Source organism: Heloderma suspectum, chromosome 3 (assembly GCF_057233095.1).
Source record: "Heloderma suspectum isolate Gila_16-S chromosome 3, 16-S_ref, whole genome shotgun sequence".
Lineage (NCBI taxonomy): Eukaryota > Metazoa > Chordata > Lepidosauria > Squamata > Helodermatidae > Heloderma > Heloderma suspectum.
In genome coordinates, this window is record NC_139460.1 from 296,123,553 (window position 1) to 296,146,641 (window position 23,089).

The following is a 23,089-nucleotide window of genomic DNA, read 5'->3' on the forward strand; positions in this document are numbered from 1 at the left end:
CCCAGCGAAACAGTGTAGTTTTTACTGCCTGTCTAAAACTCAATAAAGATAGCGTACTGACTACTGATAGGATTTTAACCTAATCGGGTGGCCACTTCTGCATCACCAAGAAAGAGGAAAACCATCACCAAAAAAGCTGACAAAAAAGGCACAATGTGCATAAACATTTGCATATGCTAATACACACACACATACACACTTGGAAATAATTGAAGTAGAAATATAAAATTTAATAGAATACACCTTCCATACTGGGGAACACTGATCAGGTGACTTGATTGCCTGCTCAGTCTGGATTTTCATGGCTGGCTGGGGAATGCTGGGAGTTGGGGGACTTTTTTCTTTCTAAACATGCATAGGATTGTGCCTTTAAAGGCCAACAACAACAAAAGGGATTTAAAAACAGCTTGAAAAGACAACACAAAACACCTGCACCAGTGTTTATGGTTCTTGACACATTTTGATAATCTCTCTTTATCAAGGGCAATTGATAAGCAAGGGTTTCTAAACATAATTTGGACATATGAAGTTGTGAATTGCCCTTGATTTTTGATTGCCTTTTTGCCTTGCCACTTCAAGGCCCCTCCCCTCCTCTCCTTTCTCATGGTTCTTTATCTTTAAACCAGACATGGACTGGATAGCCCTCCAAATGTGGACTAACCATTGTAAAATAGGACATATGGCCATGCTATGACTTAGGTCTTTGAGGCCAACATTCAAACCCTGGCCACTGGTCCCTCACAGATTCTCAATACAGTAGTTCTGAGCTGCTGTGATTTTGTGCTCACATGGCTCTCCCGATATCAATGCACACTAAATCTACAGTTGACCTACGAAGGCCTTGAGTAACATAGTTAATTATTTTTCTTTCATTTAAGTCCCCAAACAAAGCATAACTTTAAAGTACATTCCCTTGGGGTAATATAGTGTGTTGCAAAGGGTACATCTGAAGTGACAGCTCATTCTAGGCTAGCTTTCTGCTTCAGGGACTTAAAATCAAGAGATCGCTGCCTAGTTGAAGATAAGTAACCATCAACTTAACAGAAGCTTGTAAAAACAGGATTCCAGGGGTCTGAGACCACTGTCAGTTGTGAAGAAACATCCTCTGAAAAAGAGATATGCGCAGGTTTATTAACGTGGTGGCTCTTAAGCATTTAAAACCCTGAGTTCAAAATATTTAAAAGCTCTTCCTGATCTCTGGTGACTTTTCACTGAAAAAAGGCAAGGAATAAAAATGCTTTAATTGGTCCGTCAGTAAATCTTTGCAGCTGTGTTGGCCCAATAGGATAAAAATCCAAAACATCAAGAGGATAATACCTATATTAGGACGGATGGACCAACTGACCAACCAACTGACCAGCAAGCATTGTAGGTCTCCTCTTCAGGCAGGATGCTATGTTAAACAGAAATAGCAACGAGGTGTGTGGGTTTGGAGGGCATGCTAGAAAAGCTCCAGTGTGGGCCATGGTGTAATTTCAGAATGGAAACTTTTCTTTCATGACTCGTGAGATTATATGTATGTGATGGGATTGTGGTATGGATGTGGGAGGCAGCCCACGTTACAAGTGTATATCAGGGCCCCCAGTATTATGCTAGGGCCATAACTGTGCAGCAAGCCTGTCTATACAATGCAGATATATACAGTCATCCTAGATACAATTACTGACTACATCATCTTTAGGCAAAAGCAATCTCCATTTTTATGGACAGCAGCAACAAAGTTGGACTGGCAACTGCTATGAAATAATCATGAGCAGGACTGTGTGGGTTTTTTCCCCCCATTTAATGCCTCCTCTTGTCTCATGCTTCTCTCCCAACAGCTGCACAGCACTGATTGATTCAGGCTGGTAAAATATAGCTAACACAGCACAGAAATTCAAGAGGCCATTGATCATTTTTAACTGTGCTGTCTTTTTCTTGCCTTGCCAAAGACACAATTTAAATGTTTCATACCAGTGATGGGGTAGCAGATAAATGATCCTATGACGTTCAAATAACCTTCAGGACATCACTTCTTGCCCCGACAGGGTTTTGTGTTTTTTAAAAAACAATCCACTAATGCAGTCAGCGCAAGAATACGTTTTTAAAAGTCAGATGGTGGAAGCTGGGAAACCTATTTCACTGTTTTGCAAACCGGCGAAGGAAGAAATATCTCATGACTTGCAATCAGAGAGAAAGTGAAGGACAATTCTTGATCACACCAGAAGTTTCATGGATGAAGCAAGTCACAGAATGTGACTGCACAGAACAGCATTCAGCTCATCTCCCACCCTTTCCTTTGAACTAATAATTTTATCTATGTTTATTTGCTAAAATACTTTTACCCTGCTCTTCCATTCAGAAAGCAGTTAACAATCAGTCAGACATGAAAAGAAGTGAACACAGTTTTAGACCATAATTACAAATAAAACACCAACCAGCAAAATTCAAAAAGGGAAGCAGCAAAAACCAGATGCAAATCTTCAGTGGAGGACAACAGGTAGTCAGTCCAGGAGAGGAACATGCTTCATTGGCATCTGAAACCAGGGAGGGATAGAGCCAAGCCATAGAATTCCACAAAGTGGGTGCCACCAATAGGAGGCCATGGGCCATCATACCTCAGCAAGCAGAAGGATATGGAGCAGAGCCTCCACTGAAGATTTAAGCATTCAAGTGAGTTAAGAGATGCACAAGGCTGACCCAAGGCATTTCGCTGCCTAAGGAAAAGCAACAAATAGCACCCCACCCCTCCAATCAAAGTGCTTATTATCCAAGTCCAGCTAAGTTATTTTGGCACTTAAGTCAGAAAATACCACAAGCACCTCTCCCTGAAAATTAAAATATAATAAAAAATAAATTAAGTAACTACCAGTTTGCTGTCCTTTCATGACACTCTAACTCAACTGCATGAGGCAGCTGCCTCACTTTGCCTAATAGTACAGCCAGCCCTGCAGGTACAGCTGTTCTTTGTTTAGATTTATTTAGGTTCATAACTTTCTGTACCTTTAAAGACATTCTGTACCATTAAATACTCAAGAGTACATAAGAAAGGGCTGTATCCAATCTTAGTCCTACATAAAGTGGACCCAATGAAATCCATGGGACATAAGTTAGACTAACATTGGATACAACCCATTGAATAAATCCAAAGTTAACAATAATAAAAGACATATATAGCATACATATCAAAATTACTTGCATAATTACCTGTGACAAGTAAGAAATGCTTCCATGCGACTAGGCAAGGAAGCTTTGTGAAAACTGGCTCCCCCTTTTTTGTGTGTTCATAAGCATAGGTATGAGCAGGTAGTTTTAAAAATGTAGGATATAAATGGAATTAGTTTCAGAAAAAAACCTTACTGATTGGCCCTTTCGGATAGGGAAGAGTGTGAATCACGTATGTTGCTTGCCACTGCTTCACACATTACAAACTTGTACAGAAAAAGCACCTTCGATGTAGGGATTAAAGAACAGCCTGTGTACATTGACTGGTATGAGGATCTTCCACAGGTGTATATGCATAGCAGCATCTTGCACAATGATGCATGAAGTGGCTCTTATTGGATGGGGATGCTGAGAAGATATTGCTAAGTGCATAATAAATAAGGCTTCCATAAATAGCAACTTTGAAACTGCCCTAAATGTATGTCTGACTAGAAACATTATACCAGGCCTCTCTGACTTAATGCCCCCCAGATGTGTTAGACTACAACTCCTATCATCCCCAGCCAGAATGGCCATTGGCAGTCACCAGAAGAAGATGCTAAGGCTGTCTTGGACTTGTGGAAGAAAGGAGCTCCAATGCCTCAGAGCAGCCAACCTCCTTGGAGGGCTGAGTTCTTGCTTGTCAGGAGTGTACCATCTGGAGGCTGGCTGGGGTATGCTGGGAGTTGTAGCCCAAGACATCTGGAGGGCACCAGGTTGGGGAAGGCTGCACTAAGGTAGAGAGATTGCAATGGGGGCATAAGCAAATTTTTCTAGAGCATTTCTTTCATGTGCAAAGTGCCAGATAGTTTCTTATTTTGCTATGAGGGCTGGCCGAAAACATTTGGTGTTTCCCACTCCATGCGCAGAAGCTGAAAGGACTGGCAGTTGAAATTTACTTCAGTGCCAGCAAGAGGAATATCATCCTCCATCACACCTGAGGTCAGCAGGTTAGTTTAGAGAAGGCAGGGCAGGCACTGTGGTGCTTACACATCTCTGCCTTCCTACAAAAGGGCATGGCTGTGGCTGTGGGGCTCTGGAGGAACGGCTGGAGGTGGCTGTGGCTGAGCTGCCCTTCAATATCTGCAACCTAGAGCAGCTGCATCCCTCTGCCTAATGGTAGGGCCAGCCTTCCTTGTGATCACAACAGTACTGTCAAGCTTTTGGATGTGATGTGTGCCAATTTAGTAGGCCTATTGCTGACAAAACCTTCCATCTTGAAATGTCATAATCAGCTGGTTTTGACTAGGGATGTCAGAGACATTCACAACGAATGCAAATGTGTTTGGATTTCTATGAATCCAACGGGCAGATTCCACAGTGGACTGGCTTTTTCCAAGTTGCACGGACTTGGCGGACTGTTTTTTTACTGGGAGGATTTGCACAAGTACGCATTTGTGCTAATGTGCATTAGCACTAATGCACATTAGCATAAATATGCATTTGCAAACACAAAATTCTTGTACAAAAAATCTGATTCTGCCAAGGAGCAGATGACAGAAAAAAAGGCACCTAGTGATCCATGGAACACAGACAGAAGGGATTTAATAAAATCCGTACATCCGTTGTCTTGGGCACTGCATGAGATGGGACTCTGCTCACCACCTAACAGCCATGTGCTTTCTGTATTCCCAGCATGGTGTCTACGTAATGAGGGTGTAAGTTCTGTTCTCCTTGGGTCTTCCAATCCAGAGCAACTAATAGAGAACCTTGGTGCCATACAGGTAAGTATAAAACCCTTCTGTGTGATTAGCAAAAGGATTTTTGTTAATTTATTTAAATGTACCTACATTTTGTAAATTAAACACATCACATAATTCCGCTATTCTTGAACTCCTTCAGAGCAGGATTTTAATTTTTCTTAAAGCACAGACTAACCCTGGGTAAAACTCATGTGCAGTTCTTATGTCCACAGGTTCTTCCAAAGATGACATCCCACATCGTGAATGAGATTGATAATATTTTGGGGAACAAGCCTTTCAGCAAGAAGGACTACAGATCCTAATACATTGCATGATTAAACTGGACTGCATGGCTAAAATAGCGCTCTGTACATAGTACAGTACTGAGTCAAAACTATCCAGTTATAATTAGAATTATTCAGCAGTCTCTATTGTTTACTAGGTTCTTCAGGGTGGTGTGCTCCACCAAAATTCAAAAGCACAAGCTGATCTCCTTAAACAACTGAGATCATCTCTGCTTTTTTAAAAATTCAAGATCTGAGTTTTGATTCAACTCTCGAGTCAATGGGCATAGTTTAGCAGGAGCTTCCCCTGCACAAGCCTCATTGGAATAAATGAGTTATTCACAACAGGCACAAACATCCAGTTCAATAGAGCTTGTGCAGAACTTCCCAGCAAGTCATGTCCCCGTTGATTCTTACTTCTCCTCTTGGCACTTCCTATTTATGCAGTGAAAATACACATGTAAAGAAACAATAAAATATTTCTAAGCTTTAGGTACTTAGAAATTAAAAGAAGGATGTACAGATATATTTTTTCAATTAACAAAAAGACAGATACAGAAAAAAGGCTTAGGTTAAAGACACAGTACGAGACAATTTCAGGTGTAAAGATTCTTCAACCTATCTCAAGGATGAGGAAGTTCAGATTTTTCCATTGCATTTTTTATGATGAATTGAGTTCTAGATAACTAGTCTAGTTTGGGCTCTGGTGGAAAAGGGCTTTCCATTTAAAAGTAGAAAAATTAGTTAAGGAACCACAGTGACTGACATTTATGTCTGCATTGTTTTAGGATTTTTGAGACTGATCATATCTGGCACTTCCATCTTTAAAAAAGGGTGTGGGGAGCGTGATCTAGCCAAAGCTAAGCACTATGTTTCGGCAGAAAGAAAGGCCTTCAGAAGTTGTAGGCCTTTTTTCTGTCTGAACAAGCATAGGATAGTGTCTTTAGATTATCTGATGCACTTACCTGGGAGTAAGCCCTATTGAAAGAGTGGGACTTGCTTCTAAGGAAACATTCACAGGATTAACAATGCAATCCTATGCATGTCTACTCAGAAGTAAGCATCATTGGGTTCAATGGTGCGTACCCTGAAGTAAGGGGGTATAGGATCACAGCCTTAGTTTGTAAGCCTGCAGGCAGGGACTATTTTGTTTTTATTGATCATAACTAAGCTGCCCTGGGAACTTTGGGGGCCAAAGAACAGGGTAAAATGCTTTAAGTATATTAATAATATGCTTTACACTCCCATTGAAATAATAGGACTTAAAAATACCTAACTTTGCCTGGATTGTGTCCATTATCAATAGTGCAAAAAAATTACAGAGACAAAGGCTGCAATCTTTTCACTTTCTTAAAGGCAAGCGCCAACAAAATAAGAAGTCACATCTGATTCAAGATGCTTAAAATCAGGCTGAATGAGCAACAGAATCTTAGCTAGGTGAGTCAAATGAAGATCAAACTTACCGCTGCTACAAAAATGGAAATCAACATGCCATAATTAGATGCTCTTTCATTAAAACCTGCTTTTTTTGGCTGCTTGTAGACATAGCTCCTTCAACTTTATTTAAACTTAATATAATGTATAATAAATGTATATACAGTTGTTGTACAATTTTTCTGAAAACCAGATATCCACCTAGGTGAAAAGGTTTCATTTTCTATCCCTTGTGCTGGGATCCCATGATTGTATGGGTTTTGGGAAAGCCAATTTGCCAGGACTTCTTCATAATTTAATGAAATCCCAGGGAAGATAGTTTACCCAATGCTCTCCCCACCCCCACTACATTTGTAAACTCGGTTTATGACTGTGACAGGATGGACCTACGCTCACAACTCTTGTTTCACCCATGACTGCCATGGATTTCAGTGAACCTGTGCTGGCTAAGAGTAAGAATGAGCAAGCCCTGAATATAACATGTACATGATGAAGTCTACTATCGGCTTTGTGCATGCACCTGTGGTGGCATGCCAAAAGCTGTAGGCTTCCATTTGCACAACACTGTCCTTTTGTAGCAGTGGGGCTAGAAGTCAACTTATAGGCAGACCCAAAACAGGAGGTGCCATGTACTGAGGATTTGTGTAAATAGGTCCATAAGCATCTGCAGTGTGTGTGTCATAGAACTCACACACAGTCTTCCACTTTTGAGCTCTTGTAAAGAATTGAAAACAGTCATATGCTCAGCTGGAGCACAATGCAAGTAGAAAGATCTCTTCTGTCTTCTCTCTATACTCCAACCTATCCTGCTACATTTGCCTGGCACTACTTCCACGGTTGTACTTGATTGGTGACAGTCCATAGTGGTGGAATCCCACTGACCGGTGAATCTAGACTGTGTGTTTTACATAACTTTGGAACAGAAAGCACCATTTCTGCCAGAAACAAGGCGCACACACGCGCGCACACACCCAGCTGCATTTTGCTCACGTGGGCAACAAAGACTTTATCATGGATTTTTTTCTTTGATTGATGGGAATTAGCTTTGTCAACAAAGCATCTTTCATTTTGTCTTTGTTGCCTCAGTAAGGGAGAGGCCTGACAGAGGCCTACTCTGACAGATTGGGAACAATGGTTCTCAAAGATACAATTGCACACAATTGGGTGGGTCCCCTTAGGGTTACCAAGTCAGGCTGGGGAATATCATGTTTCTATGTAATTCAACAAATAACCTTTTATTTCATTCCATGTGGGTCTATAGCCAGAACACTCAAGAACAGACAGTAATGGTGAAATCCTATGCATTTTTACTCAAGAATAAGTCTCAGTGGGGCTTACTCCAGGTAAGTGTGCATAGAATTGCAGCCTAAGGCCCAGAATACTTAAGGCTACAGCATGCTGAATACCCACAACCACATAAGAAAAAAACCCTTTTTGCTGCTGAACATTAGCAGCAACGTTATTTCAGATTATCTGTGGTGATCAGCACATCACCTTTTTGCAGATGGGAGTCTAGATCTAGGAAAGTGATTTCCAAACCAAAACGTGCTTTCACAGTTTGCCCTTGCTGGCTAAGAGCAAATGGCCGTGCTCCATGTGCACAATGGCTTCCAGTTCCCCTTTGTGGAAAAAGAAACACCAGTACACATTATTATGCACATGTATGCTCCTCCTGGTCTGGGTGCCAGGGCTTCAAACTTCCTTCCCTTCCTGGATCAGCTTCCTCTGTTCTTTTCAATGAAAGCAGTAGATCGACACGTGCATTCTTTACCAAAGATTTGTCCAGCCACTGAAACTATCACAGCAGCACTTATACTAAGCTCTAGACTAAGGCAAGGAACTTTTCCTTTCTCACAGGGTTTGGTGTCCAACTGAAGTTTCTGAATTACAACCCCACATCCAATATGTCCCTTGCATTTGAATTTTTCATCTGACAATTCTATGAACAGAGCTTAACTACAGAAGGCAGTGGAATTTTGAGGGATATAACTGTTCTCTTTTAATGTGTTTAAACAAGTAAATGGTCTGTATAGATGAATCCAGCTGCTGTATACTAGGAATTGCTTTCTATTCCTGCTTGGACAAAATAAAGGCATTTTGTGCACCTAACTTAATTATGACTTTGGATCCATTAAGTTTAAGTGGGGAATGGGGGAACCTACATTATTCTGATTAAAACAGCACTGTCTTTGATTTATTACTATAAAAATCAATCCATTACTTTTTCCAGTGCAATCACATTAAGCAAAGTGCATGTTACTAAAGGAAAAGCTATTCATTCATCTTCAAAAACCCTAAAGTTTGCTAAAGACGGATTTTAGAAGCACACACTACTGCATAATGAGTTACTCAGTTGCTGAAATTTCAACAATGACTATTAACATATTTTACTTGAAGTAAATAACACAGGGCATGAATAGTCTGATTCCTTTAGAGATACATTTTTTTCCAGATTTATCTGAGGTTTATCTTCAAATTTGAAGTGCATTCATTATGCCCAAAATTCTAAAAAAATTACAACTGTCCAATTGCTCAAACCTATCCTGGAGTTTTTAATGACTTCATGAAATGTGTTCCTGTCACGTGTATTATTCCATGCTCAAATTTTCAGTTGGCTGTGCTTGTGCAACATCACTTGCTCCAATATCTACAAGTGATCACTATGCATTAGTCCACAAATAGTATAAATTTGGTGCTTTTCTGGAAAAAATACACAATTGGTCAGCTAGACTTATAGGCACCCAGTTTTGTTTTGGCTGCCAGATTGCTGCTGCATCTATTCCACATATATAACTTCTTTAGACCATGATCTATAACAAGATAAGAATGCCAGCGTTCCTCTTTCCCTATGGCAAGCAAACGTAAGTCCTCTTAATTGGATAGTTCTCGTCTACTGAATTTCCAGCCTCTCACTGCTACATCTTCATTCCTTGTTTCTGTCTGCTTGTTCTCATATGAAGAGCAGCAATCTATTTTTGGATGAGCCTGTTAAAACAGCTACATGTGGCAGATCTTGCTTCGTTGCACTTATCAAGACAGCCTTAGCAGCACACATGCAGTTCCATCAAAAGGGAAACGTGGTTAACCCAGAATATTTGGACGAATCTTACTTTAGTTTACCACATGGGGAGTTAAATGTTAATTGAACTAGAAGTATTTTTATAAAAAAATATTTCATCTTTGGTAACTGCTGTGAATTAACAGGCTTGGCTTAGTAATATAAGAGAAATTCACATTTTCAGTGGTTTTCACACCAAGATGGATGAAAAACTTTTCAATAATGAAAGCAATACCCAAGAATTCCTTACCAGCAAAATTAAATTAGTCAGAACAGGACTAAGGCTACACTCCTCAATATACTTAGGGCGCAATCCTATGGCCACTAGACAGCAGCTAGTTGGCCATAAGATTGTTCGGTTTTGGGGAACCAACCTAGGAGCCTGCGCTTTGAGGTCAGTTCCTGGAAAAACCCCTCCCCACCCCCTCCCCCTCATAGGTGGCGCGGATCATCCCCAGGCTCCCCGCTCAGAAGAGTAGTACAGAGGGGGGCAAAAGGGGGCAGGGAGAGCAGAAGTGCCAGTATGATGCTTCCTATGCGTTGTCCAGCCTCCCCCCACCCCGCAGTCCCATGGCTAGACAGCCAAAATCGGCCACCTAGCCATGAATGCAGGGCAGCCAGAGTGCGGAGGAGAAGATCCCCTCCGCTCTCCGCCCACCCTGCATTGGATAGGTGGTCGCCTCTGAGTTCAGGGGCAGCTGATTATCCCCATACGATTACTCCCTCCAGAACATAAGAGCCATGCTGGATCAGACCCAAGGCATATCTAGTCTAGAATTCTGTCCCACATTGGCCAACCAGATGCCTATGGGAAGCCCACAATGCCTATGGGAAGCCCACAAGCAGGACACCAGTGCAATTTAGCAGCTTCCCAGTCACGTTTCACAGAAACTGGTATTGCAACTTACTAGGGAGTGAGCCCCAATGAAGATGGTGGGGCTCACTGCTGAGTAAACATGCAAAGGATTCCACTACCAGGCTACAATCATACGCACACTTACCTAGGAGAAAGCCCAATTGAACACAGTGGGACTTCCTTCCAATAGGATTGTACTGGAGGGGGCAGAAATATATCAAGAACACACTAGATCTACAAGAGGAGAAATGTAAGACATTTTTGAAGCTTTTATTCAAACATGGTTACAAAATGCTAAGAGATATGGTCACTGCTTGCAGCCACCAAGGCTTGTTTCACTGACAGATAAAGGGGACAAAAGATGCGCAACAAATATTTATCTTACAGAACTCCAGACACTGTTTCTGTGCCTCTCAATATTTTTGGAACCCCACGTTCCACAGATGTTTTGATTGTCAAATATATTTTGAAATGTTTTACGGGCCTAAACTGGAACACCCAATGCCCTCATCTTAGTTATGTTATTTTACGAAGGAACCATAATCTCGATTTCCATCCCATCTTCTTGTAAAAAACATGTTTTCAAGCTGTAGAAAAAAGGCAACCCCTCCCTATCCATACACCTGTATGTGACTGGAGTAAGACCTATCCACCCAAACCATTCCTCCCTACTTCGAGCCTGTAGATAGCAAAGCAATCAATCCAGAAGAAGCACTGATGGAGAGGATGTAGTTTCTGAAAAAGCAGCATGTCAAGGATGAAAGACAGACACCAAGGTAAGTACGTTTGCCAAGGCTCACTATGACAACTGCTGAACCAGGGAGGGGCTACTTGTGGCACCCCAGATGTTTTGGCCTACAACTCCCATCAGCCCTAGTCAGCATAGCTAATGCTGAGGAATCATGGGAGCTGTAGCTGGAGGGCCACAAGCTGCCCACCCCTTGCTAAACAAACAGGATAAAACAGCACTAAAGGCAACTGCTGTGCCCAGTTCTAGTTCCTGTATAAGGGGAAACGCTGGTCTCTTGCAGCAGCTCTAGCAGTGCTATTAAATAGGAGCTTGTTTGAGCCTGGCTCAGAACAGGCCTCTGTTTGTGGATTACTGCTGGATCTGCAAAGACAGACCCAGTTTGCACAAGCGCAAGTGAGCAAACATGCTGGTTCCTACCACCTGATCACTCCAGCTACAAGCGTGATTAGCAAAACAACTCAAGGACATCCTGTCCCTGGGTTGTTAACTGTGATGTGTGATCTGGGATTTCTGATTTGTTGGAGGAGACACAACCCTGAATTGTAAAGCATGGTTAACCATGGGTTGCAACTCTGGGTTGTCTCTCACTTAACAACTCAGAAATCCCAGTTCGCACGTTATGCTTAAGAACCCAGGAACAGGGCGTCCCTGAGCTGTTTTGCTCATCACACTTGCAGCCAGAGTGAGGTGTTTATCCCCAGCAGGAGTGACTGGGTGGTAGAAACAAGCACACTCGTTCCTGCTTCATTCACAACAACCCAGGGTTTTTAAAAAGCCTGGGTTGTTGTGACATCCAAACCAGGCAACAGAAATACTTCCAGAATACAGCAACTGAAGGATATAACTTGTTCAAAAAGAACAGGAGGAACAGAATGGGAGGTGAGGTTGCACTATATGTTAAAAATACATATCTCTGCGCAGAAATACAGGAGGATGAGCTTGGTAGCCCCATTGAGAGCATCTGGGTTAAAATAAATGCAGCAAAAAATAAAAGGAACCTGGTGGTCGGAGTCTACTACCAGCCACCCAAATCAAGAAGAATGAAACTTTTGAAAAGCGAATAGCCAATGTTTCAAAGAAGCATGATGTAGTAGTAATGGGGGACTTCAATTTCCCTGATATTTGTTGGGAGACAAATTCTGCAAAACATGGCCCCTCCAGGAAATTCCTGACTTGTGTGGCGGATAACTTCCTCCTACAGAAAGCAGAGGAAGGAACTAGAGGATCGGCTATCCTTGACTTGATCCTAACCAACAGAGATGACTTATTGGGTAAAGTAGCAGTTACAGGAACTCTGGGGGAAAGCCACCATGTTGTACTTCATTTCATGGTTCTAAAGGAAGCAAAAGCCGAGTGTAGCCAGACGCGTACCCTGAATCTTAGGAAAGCTGATTTTAATAAACTCAGAACAATGATCAGTATGGTCCCATGGCGAGCAACTCTAATGAGAAAAGGAGTCCAAGATGGGTGGGAGCTTTTAAAAAAGGAAATTCTCAAGGCACAATTACAAACAATTCCAACAAGAAAAAAAGGCTGAAGACAACAGAAGAAGCAATGTTGCTTCACAACAAGCTTAGAGATGACGTGAAAACAAAAAGTACACAGATAGGAAATGGAAGGAAGGCCAAGCTACAAAGGAAGAGTACAGGCAGGTAGCACAGAACTGCAGGGATGGCGTCAGGAAGGCTAAAGCTGTGAACGAGCTGAGGTTAGCGAGGGATGCTAAAAGCAACAAAAAGGCTTTCTTCAGCTATGTGCACAGTAAAAGAAAGAGGAAAGAAATGGTGGTTCAGCTATTAAATAAGGATGGGGAAATGATAACAGATGACAAAGAAAAGGCAGAAGTGCTCAAGTCCTATGTTGGCTCAGTCTTCTCCCAAAAGAGGGTCTATGACCCTGGCAAAGGTGAAGTACCAGGCTGAAGGGGCAGGATTGTAGCTTGAGATCGATAGGCATATGCTCAAGGAACACCTAATTACTTTGAGTGAGTTCAAATCTCCAGGGCCAGATGAACTGCACCCTAGAGTAATAAAGGAACTGGCAGAAGAACTCTCAGAATCACTGTCTATTATCGTTGAGAAATCATGGAGGACGGGTGAAGTGTCAGATGATTGGAGGAGGGCCAATGTTGTCCCTATCTTCAAAAAGGGCAAAAAGGAGGAACCTGGGAACTACAGACCAGTCAGTCTGACATCAATCCCTGGGAAAATTCTGGAGCAGATGATAAAGCATTCAGTCTGTAAGCAACTTAAAAACAATGTCGTGATTACTCGAAGCCAACATGGATTTGTCAAGAACAAATCCTGCCAGACGAATCTGATCTCATTTTTGGATCAGGTAACCTCCCTTGTGGACTGTGGAAATGCTGTAGACATAATATACCTCAACTTCAGCAAAGCTTTCAACAAAGTGCCCCATGATATCCTGATGAGCAAACTAGCTCAAAGTGGGTTAGATGAAACAACGATCAGGTGGATCCACAGTTGGCTACAGAATCGGACTAAAAGAGTGCTTAGCAATGGGATCTTCTCAAAGTGGGGAGAGGTAACGAGCGGGGTACCGCAGGGCTCAGTCCTGGGCCCAGTGCTCTTCAACGTTTTTATTAATGACTTGGAGGGGGAGGTGCAGGGAATGCTGATCAAATTTGCAGATGATACAAAATTGGGCAGGATAGCTAATATTCTGGAAGCAGAAACAAAATTCAAAGTGATCTGGATAGACTGGAGTGCTGGGCAGAAAACCACAGAATGAAATTTAATAGGGATAAATGCCAAGTTCTGCACCTAGGAAAAAGAAACCAAATGCACAGCTACAAAATGGGAGATACGTAGCTCAACAACACTACAAGCGAGAAGGATCTTGGAATTGTTGTCAATCACAAGCTGAATATGAGCTAACAATGTGATGTTGCTGCAAAAAAGGCAAAGGCTATTTTGGGCTGCATTAATAGAAGCATACCTTCCAAATCCAGGGAAGTACTAGTTCCCCTCTACTCAGCACTGGTTAGGCCTCATCTGGAGTACTGTGTCCAATTGTGGGCACCACACTTTAAAAAGGATGCAGACAAACTGGAGAGGGTTCAGAGTAGGGCAACAAAGATGATCAGGGGACTGGAAACAAAGCCTATGAAAAGAGACTGAAAAAACTGGGCACGTTTAGCCTTGAGAAGAGTAGGCTGAAGGTAGATATGATAGCGCTCTTCAGGTACTTGAAAGGTTGTCACAGAGAGAAAGGCCAGGATCTCTTCTCGATCATCCCAGAATGCAAGACATGGAATAATGGGCTCAAGTTACAGGACGCCAGATTCCAGCTGAACATCAGGAAAAACTTCCTGACTGTTAGAGCAATACAACAATGGAACCAACTGCCCAGGGAGGTAGTGGGCTCTCCCACACTGGAGGCATTCAAGACGAAGCTGGACAGCCATCGTCAGGGATGCTCTGACTTGGATTCCTGCATTGAGCAGGGGGTTGGACTCGATGGTCTTGTAGGCCCCTTCCAACCCTACTATTCTATGATTCTACCCTATGGCAGTTGCAATGGAAGGCATATGTGTGTGTGTGTCCAGGGTGGGGGGTGGGGGTGGGAATGGGACCTAAAAAGATGAAACTTTTTTCAAAAAAAGGAACTTTTTACGAAGATGGAAAATTGAATGTCCTAAATACCTCCAATGCAGTTAAAGCTTTTGGTCTCCAACACTGTAGCTGGCTTCTAACATAAGAACATCACAATACTGTCCATACCTATGGTTCTATTGCTGACGTTTGCTTTGCTTTTGCCTTTTAGCATAGACTGCATCTTGGCGATTATGAGCTATTTGTTCTACAGCTGCTGGGGCATGTGCAACTTCCTGGCCCTGGAAGTCTGTCCCTGAAGAATATAGCTAATCACAAGGAACTTATTTGAGCCCTCTGTCTAGAACTACCTGAAATTTGTGAAAAAAGGATACACGGTGGGATTGAAGTTCTTCAGCACAAAAAAGGAGGCAACAATGATCAAGACCAGAAAGAGTGTGTTGTTGTAGAAGATAGAGAATGTTGTTGCTTCATAGTCTGCCACTTCATTCTTCTTCCACAAAATTCTGCAGAGGCAAAAGTGGTGTTTCAGACATTTCCAGGTTAATAACATTAGGCATATTGGAACATTTCTCCACTGAAGAATCTGACTTTTCTCCAAATTCCAGTAAAAAGGGATATTAATTTCCCCACTAACAAAGTGTAAAACACATAAAATGGATTTTCTGTGCAACCTGGCCCAGTCCCGTATAACTAGCTTTAAACCGAAGTGCCCAGGGCTTTTGCTGAAAATGCAATTACAAGACTGCAAGTAAGCCTCCAAATCACTGCTCTACCGCCTATGTGTATCAAATATGCAACCTCTCTCATCACAGAATTTTTACCAGCTGCTGTCTGCTTAAAGTTGGCTTGCAACAGAGACGGTTTTCCCAACACAACCCACTTAAGAGGATTTTGTTTCCAGCTCTTGGGTCCACAGACATCTTTCACAAAAGGCACATAACTCAGTCTTAATAAAGCAAGATGAAGTTTCCTGCTACGAACTCCTGACATGATGAAGAATGAGAAGCTTAATTCTGAGAGGTAATGACCAGGCCCAAGAGCCAGCGGGTACTGCCAAGCATTCAATTCAACACCACTGAAAGGCGTTTTAGGAAAGCAAACATTTTAAAAAGCATTTCTAATGCACCAAGTTATAGAAAATAATGAGTATAGGGGCTCTCTAAAATAAAACACCAAACTGCTTTACAAAACACTGTAGTGATATTGCGAATACTGTTGACCAAAACCAGCAAACTCCAGATCCCCAAGCCAAGTAGACATAAGATGTGGGAATCAATAACCCAACTCCAAACAAACTCAAAACCAGAGATAAATCCCCCTTTAAGAGAGGGATGGAACTCAGATGCCCTGCAAACAAGGCTGTATGATGCATTTAAGAGTCACAGGGCATTACCTCTCATCCTTCTCCTTACGTGACATTTTCCTATTGTCTGCTTCAGAAAGCTTGCGAGTGACTTCTTTGGAAACAGCATCTTCCCTCTTCTGGGCTACTCTGAAAAGAAAAGCATTTACAATCCAGATGTTTATGAAGAGTTCAGAATAAGTCTGAGTGTTACCATCATTTTTAGAAAATGCCTTCCCACTACAACAAAACCATCACCACAGAAGTGCCATGCCAGTAGGCATGGGTTGCAAAGCAGAGTGAAAGTCACACAGCTGACATTGTGGAGGGACAAAGCCAGCAAGCCTAATCTCGCACAGCTCTGGTCAAGAGTTCACAGGTTCACACAGGGCCAGACAGCATATCCCAACTGCTAAGGGACAACTGCCGAGAGGATCCTACTGGTAGCTGGATGTGGTAATGTACTAATTTGGGTCAAAGTAGATGTACAAACCCTCTTCCAAACAAGGAAGTACATTTGGGCTGACATCCTGAGGTCCTGGGAATAGTGTCCCAGAGGCTATTGGATCTCTCCCTCCAAGGTCGGAAACAGATATCTGATCTCGGAGGGAGAGATGCAATCTCTGATCCCACCCCTCCTCCCTGGCCGGCATAAAAATCCACAACTCTTATCTCCCCAATGTTAGAGCTCTGACATCAGAAGAGCTCTGATTAACAGTGGGCAGATTGTGGGCATGGAATGAACAGAGTGGGAAATGTTCTGAACACCCACTATCCGAAGTCCTTCTAGCCATCCACCATGCCCCTAACACAGGAGGGAAATAGGTGTTTAAGATGGGAGGAAGGAAGCAATTCCCTCCCTTCCACCCTGCTGGCAGGAGCCCAGCAGGGCTTTGGGAATGCCGGAATGCTCAGACCTTAAAATATTTGGGCAGGGCAGTCCTATTGCTAACCCCACATTAAAATGAAACATAGGAAATCATCCTTACTGGGTACTCCCTAATTCTGGAACTGTCTTGCTTCAGGGACCCTTCAAAATGCAAGTCTGAGTATCTTTCACAGGTACGGAAGGGCTGATTTGAAATAGTTTTTAACAGTCAAGGTGAAGTAGACAGGGGGATACCAAGAGTATGTTCTACAAGTTAGTACCTTTTTCTTTTTTACAGGAACAGTATACATTTTAGTCCTCAGCAGGTAACAAAACAAACTATGCAAATGCTTACTTGTGTTTAAGAACAAACTTTACGTTCTTGTAGGCAAAAGCAACCAGGTATGTACTGACAAGGGTCATTACACTGTAGAGGACTGCAGACTGAACAAGATCCATGTGCCATATCCTCCAGTACAGCCCTAAGGAAAAAGATTTTTAAGATGGTTAAGATTTTTGAAGCCTCTGCAGTCAGTGGCACAGCAGGCCAAACATCAGATCTTCAACATGTTGATGGCTAGATTCATTAAAAAAAGTTATCAACTTGACATTTTGTCTTATTGCTAAACCTTCCCCATCCATTCAAACCATAAACTATACATCTCCAATTTGTGCACTTGTGTGCTTTGGCTAACCTTTCTATAAGAATTCATTCTATCATAGAATCATAGAATAGTAGGGACGGAAGGGGCCTATAAGACCATCGAGTCCAACCCCCTGCTCAATGCAGAAATCTAAGTCAAAGCATCCCTGACAGATGGCTGTCCAGCCCGTTCCTCTGCCACAACAACTTTAAGAAAGGCAACAAATGAATACAGATAAGGGAATACCTGGAGTTGAGTTTTTTTTTTTGGGGGGGGGGGGGACTGGCCTTTGATAAAGTCTTAACTAACATAATGCCACATTTACAGCAAAGCTTACTACAGATTTGTTCTTCTGAATGTTGGTTCCCATGGTCAAAGTTTACTTATTGATGCAATCCCTGTATAGAATGTGAGAAGTGGTTCATCCACAGCAAACCATCAGTCATTTTTAGTGTCACAATGGCTGAAGAAAGTACCACTGTAACTGTAGAAACCACAGCCAGTTTGCTGGTGCTGTGTTCCCTGGATGATTTGGTTCACACATTATATTTTTTACACAGCATTGGACATGCATACAACTATGAATGACTTCAGAGGCATTGTGTGTGGAGCTCGTTGTGAGCGAGTTTGTTTTCTTTACTACACTTTAACTACCATCAACTAACATAGCGGAACTCAAGAAAAGTGTAGCAATGCCATCTAGTGGTCTATTAGATCATTCATAAACAGGCTCGGTCCAAAGTATCTTGCTGCCTCAAGTGAGGCAGCAACACTACTGCCACTAGGGATGCTGGAGAAATTCAAGACGGACTACAATGAACTCAGATTTCTAAGAATCTGACCTGTGAAATCCACTGCAGACCAACCTCCTCAGGCCATGTGGAGTCCCTGGTCTTCCAGATCTTTTTTTTTTTTTTTTTTTAACTTTCCCGAAACTTACACATATTTATTTGTAGGAAAATACGCAAGTTTCTGCTTAGACTGGTAAATATACATGGGGAACAGTTGAATGGAATGGGGGACAATACGCTAAACATTATGTATTAAGGTAAATTATGTAAATTGTTGCGAACCCTCTTACAGAATTTTTAAAATATTTTTTCCGCACAACGAAAAAAGAAATTGAATCCATCTGTGAACAGACGACAGAACAAAGGCACTTGACAATCCGCAAAACAGAGACAAAGCGGAAGTTACACAATCCATACTTCCCTAGCTGCCGCTGTCACCCACCTGGGTCTTACTGTCACGGCCACTGCAGTCGCCAGGACCCACCCGCCCTGCTTGGCTGACCAGCTGGCCACTCGCTCCTGCCTGCCACTCCCACCTTGTGCCCCAGCTGCAGGGCTCCTGCAAGAGGCCAGCTGAACTCTTGCGAGAGGTCAGCCAGCCTCGTGCAGGAGCCCCACAGATGGGGCACAAGGCAGGAGCAGTGGCCAGGCAGACAGGAGCAAGCAGCCAGCCTGGCTGGCTGGCTGAGCAAGTGAGGGAGTGGTTGGCTGGCTGGCTGGCGAAGCAGGTAGGGTGGGCTGGCCGCGGCCGCCCACAGTAAAAAGCAGCAGGAGACCCTCCAGGCAAAGGTGGGGGAGGAGAGCAGTGCAATTCACCAGTCTTGCCACTCCGCTGCCTGATCCAAGTGCATCAGCCTGGCTGGCCTTGTTTATAAAAGTTTATAATCCCTTTTATTCCTTGCATACTTTTACACACACACACACACACACACGACCTGCTCCACTTTTGTTTCTTTCACTCAAATCAACTCACTTTAGCAAAACATGAAATTAGCAGTTTTAAGCAACTCTGTAATTCTGGATAGAACCGAAGTAACTTTGGTATGTTACAAACTGTTGTTCATGTTTTCTGCCAATCTCAATCATCACCGAGGTGGAGAAGTGCCCAGCGTGCCACACTGAGCTCGACTTTAAATATTCTATGGTATTCATAAACGATGATATTGGACTCCAGCTCCCATCAACTGCAACTGGCATGGCCAATGGCCAGGGATAATAGGAGGAGGAGTCCTACAACACTTGGAGGGCCACACCTTCCCCACCCCTGATCTGAAGCCTTCAGTCCACAATGTGAATATGATGAAGGTAGCAAATTAATGTCTGTGAGAGATCTTAGCACACCAGAGCTTACCATTTCTGGAAATGTTATATATTCCTTCTTAACACTAAAACACAGCAGCTGCAAGACAGAAAGCTTCCAATGCACACACACCCTAAGTTGACCTCATTCCCTGCATATAAGGAAAGACCAAAGACTTAAACATGTTTTGCATGGATAAAACCTCCAACTCCAGTTCAGTCTCTGGCATCTCCAGTTACAGTACATCAGACAGAGATAGGAACAACCTCTGCCCAAAACTCTAGAGAGCTGCTGCCAGTTAGTGTGTGTAGTCAATACCAGGCTAAATGGTCAGATGAGAACCAGTGTGGTTTAGTAGTTGCAATGTTGGACTGGGACTTGGAGACCTGGGTTCTAATCCCCACTCGGCACTGAAGTTCACTGGGTAACTTGGGGCCAGTCACTGACTGTCAGCCTAATCAACCTCACAGGGTTCTTGTGAGAATAAAATGGAGAGGAGGCCTATGTAGGCTGCCTTGAGGAAAAAGGGCAGGCCGATAAATGTAATAGTAACTTTTAAAACAGGTTTGTCTCAATATAAAGCAGATTCATATGAAATATATAAAGATCTCTAAACAGATGCAAGGTTATACATGCAGCACATTATCTGCAGCACTAACTGGCACAATCCATGAATGAAACACTCACAATCTACTGGAAGTGGGATGTCCAGTGCTGCCCTAAACCCACAACCATTTTGCAACTCAAGGACAAGGCTGGTTACTCCCACCACCTGGAAGTCAGAAGAATAAAGTATTCTCAAAGTTCCAAGTTAGGTAAAACATTCAATGCAATATTAAAGCAACCAATACCTCCAAAACTGTATTTTAAGCTCCTGTATTACTGAAGGCAATCACAACTTCCCCCTTTTGATCATACTGTCTGGCCAACAGCTGCTAAGCAGAAGGAGAGGAATATGAAGGATGAGCATAAGGAGCAGAAACAGCAGCAGCTTTGCGCTTAAGGGACACCCGGAAGACATCCCAAAGAGCAGAAGCAAATGCAAGGTTCCCCTACCCCGATTTGCCCTAAGGCAGCCTTCCCCAACCTGGTGCTCTCCAGATGTTTGGGACAACAACTCCCAACATCCCTGACCATTGGCCATGCTGGCTGGGGCTGATGGGAGTTGGTCCAAACCATCTGGACGGCCCCAGGCTGAGGAAGGCCGCCCCCTCCCCAAGCAGCGCTCAGCTGCGGGGCGAACAGAAATCCAACCGGTAAAGATGCGTCCCCTGTTGAATGCCTGCCTGTCGCGAGGCTGACGAAGGCAGAGGCGCCCCGCCTGGGAGGAGAAGGGAGACGTGGCACCCTCGTCCGTCCTTCCCCTCACTCACAGATGGGGATGGCAGAGACGATGAACGCGTTGCCGAAGAAGAGCGCCGAAGACTTGGCCGAGAGGTTGCGGCTGAAGTCTTGCAGGAGCAGCTCCTCCTCCGACTGCTGCCGAGCCCCGCCGCTGCCGCCCTTCGGAGCCATCGCGGTCCTCTTCCGCCGCCTTCACGTCCCGAGCTCAAAGGAAGACCGGCACTGACCCCGCGCAGCCGCCGTACGCGCCAGCAAGCGTACACGCAGCGCAGCCTCGGAAGGCGGGACTTCCTTAGCCCAGCCCCCCCCTCCCCAACGAGTACTTCCGGTGCCACGCAGTGTCTGTTAGGTTTCGCTCTCCTTTTTCTTCCCCAAACGCTGATTGGCTTTTCGAAAGTAGAGAAACCATTATTGGAAGAACAACAAATAATAAGGGAATACAGATATATATATATATATAGATATATATACACACACATACATACACACATATATATATATATATATATATATATATATATATATATATAAAATTTTAAAAAGACGTTGGCCGGAAGGAGCGCCTCAGCGGAGTCAATAAACCTTCCGGGTCAGCAGGTCCCCGCTGACGTGTCTTAGGATTGGTCTCGGAGGCGGGGCTTGTCGATGCAGCCGTGCGCCTGGCGCGTTTCTCCATAGGAGAACAGGGCGCGAGGGAGGCGTGGCCTCGGAGAGTCACCGGCTCGAGTTTCGCCTGACTGACAGGAACATAGGAACAGTGGAGGCTGGTGGCTCTGATGTCAGTGGGGCCGTGAATCCGCTCTGGGTTTCAGTCAGAACCAGTCAGAACTCTAAAGCAGCTATCCAACACGAGGTGCTGGACCCTAGCCCCAAGATGGGTTCAGCAGCTTGGATAGCGGCTTCAGAGTTCTGAGTGAAACCCAGAGCAGAGGCACCGCCCCGTGACATCCGAGCCACCAGCTTCCACTGCATAGGAAGCTGCCCAGAGAGCTTGGGCTGTTGGGTGGTATAGAAATGAAATGAAATGAATGAATGAATGAATGAATTTATACAGAGCGCGGCTGTTTGGTCCATCTGGTTCAGTGTTGACTACAGTGACTGGCTCTCCGGGGCAGTGGAGGCTGGCGGCGCCGATGTCAGTGGGGCAGTGTATCTGCTCCGGGTTTCAGTCAGAACCAGTCAGAACTCCAATCCCCCGGACAGGGATTTTCCCCAGCCCTTCCTGGACATTCCAGGGATTCCACCTGCGATCTCTTTCGCCTGCAAAGCATGTGCTCTGCCTAAGCGATGGCTCTTTCCCCCACGCCTGGATAAATGATGCGTTCCTTCCTCGCACAGGATGGCACCCTCTTCGTTTTCCGTTCTTAATATTGCTTACGGTTGTGTATGTGTATCCTTCCCCCCACCACCACCCCCTTTCCTTTTAACGGGCGAGGCGAGCAATGCCGCTAGTGCTATTGTTGTATGAAGAAGAAGGGTTGGTTTGAGATGACCTTTTTGTAGAGATTTCCAGAGGGGTGGCTGTGTTAGTTTGTGGCAGCAAAAATGGCAAAGGCTGTTGAGGCACCTTAAAGACCAACACATTTAGGGCGCAATCCTATGCATGTTTAGACAGAAAGAAGCCCTAAAACTCCCAGCATTCCCCAGCCAGCATTGCTGGCTGGGGAATGCTGGGAGTTGTAGGGCTTTTTTCTGTCTAAACATGCATAGCACTGCTCCCTTATTATAGCATAAGCTTTTGTAGACTATGGTCCACTTAATCAGATGTGGAAAGTGTTTCCTGAGTTACCAATATACATGCACTGGGTGGCAGGGTGGAGTGGGTGTGGGCGTGGATGCTAAGCTCACTGTGGAACTCCCTGCTGAGGGAGGTCAGGCTGGCTCCCTCTCTGCTGTCCTTCTGCCCGAAGGCAAAGATGTCTTTCTTCAAGCAGGCCTTTGGCATGTAAGCAGGTCTGTTGGGTTGGGCGCTGT

General features: G+C 43.9%; 2 protein-coding genes across 3 annotated transcripts in view; one reads left to right on the plus strand and one right to left on the minus strand.

Annotated features, from left to right (window-relative positions):
- Positions 1-5,210, plus strand: part of KCNAB1 (potassium voltage-gated channel subfamily A regulatory beta subunit 1) — a 129,892-nt gene extending 124,682 nt beyond the window's left edge. The window contains exons 13-14 of the mRNA XM_084847331.1: positions 4,819-4,907; positions 5,099-5,210. Coding sequence (XP_084703457.1) covers positions 4,819-4,907; positions 5,099-5,188 — 179 coding nt within the window. The 3' untranslated portion in view covers positions 5,189-5,210. The remainder of the gene's footprint in view (positions 1-4,818; positions 4,908-5,098) is intronic.
- Positions 5,211-10,432: 5,222 nt separating this feature from the next.
- On the minus strand, positions 10,433-21,322 carry SSR3 (signal sequence receptor subunit 3). 2 transcript variants are annotated; one of them, XM_084847332.1, is made up of 5 exons: positions 21,145-21,322; positions 17,392-17,518; positions 16,220-16,318; positions 15,174-15,329; positions 10,433-10,731 (listed from the first exon to the last, which is right to left on the minus strand). In XM_084847332.1, exons 1-5 carry the CDS (start codon positions 21,284-21,286, stop codon positions 10,524-10,526), a joined length of 732 nt encoding a protein of 243 aa, XP_084703458.1. In that variant the 5' UTR covers positions 21,287-21,322; the 3' UTR covers positions 10,433-10,523. The 2 variants fall into 2 exon arrangements, with proteins under 2 accessions (XP_084703458.1, XP_084703459.1); XM_084847333.1 differs by lacking the exon at positions 10,433-10,731 and adding an exon at positions 10,744-11,232 and having other exon boundaries at positions 15,198-15,329.
- Positions 21,323-23,089: the final 1,767 nt, after the last annotated feature.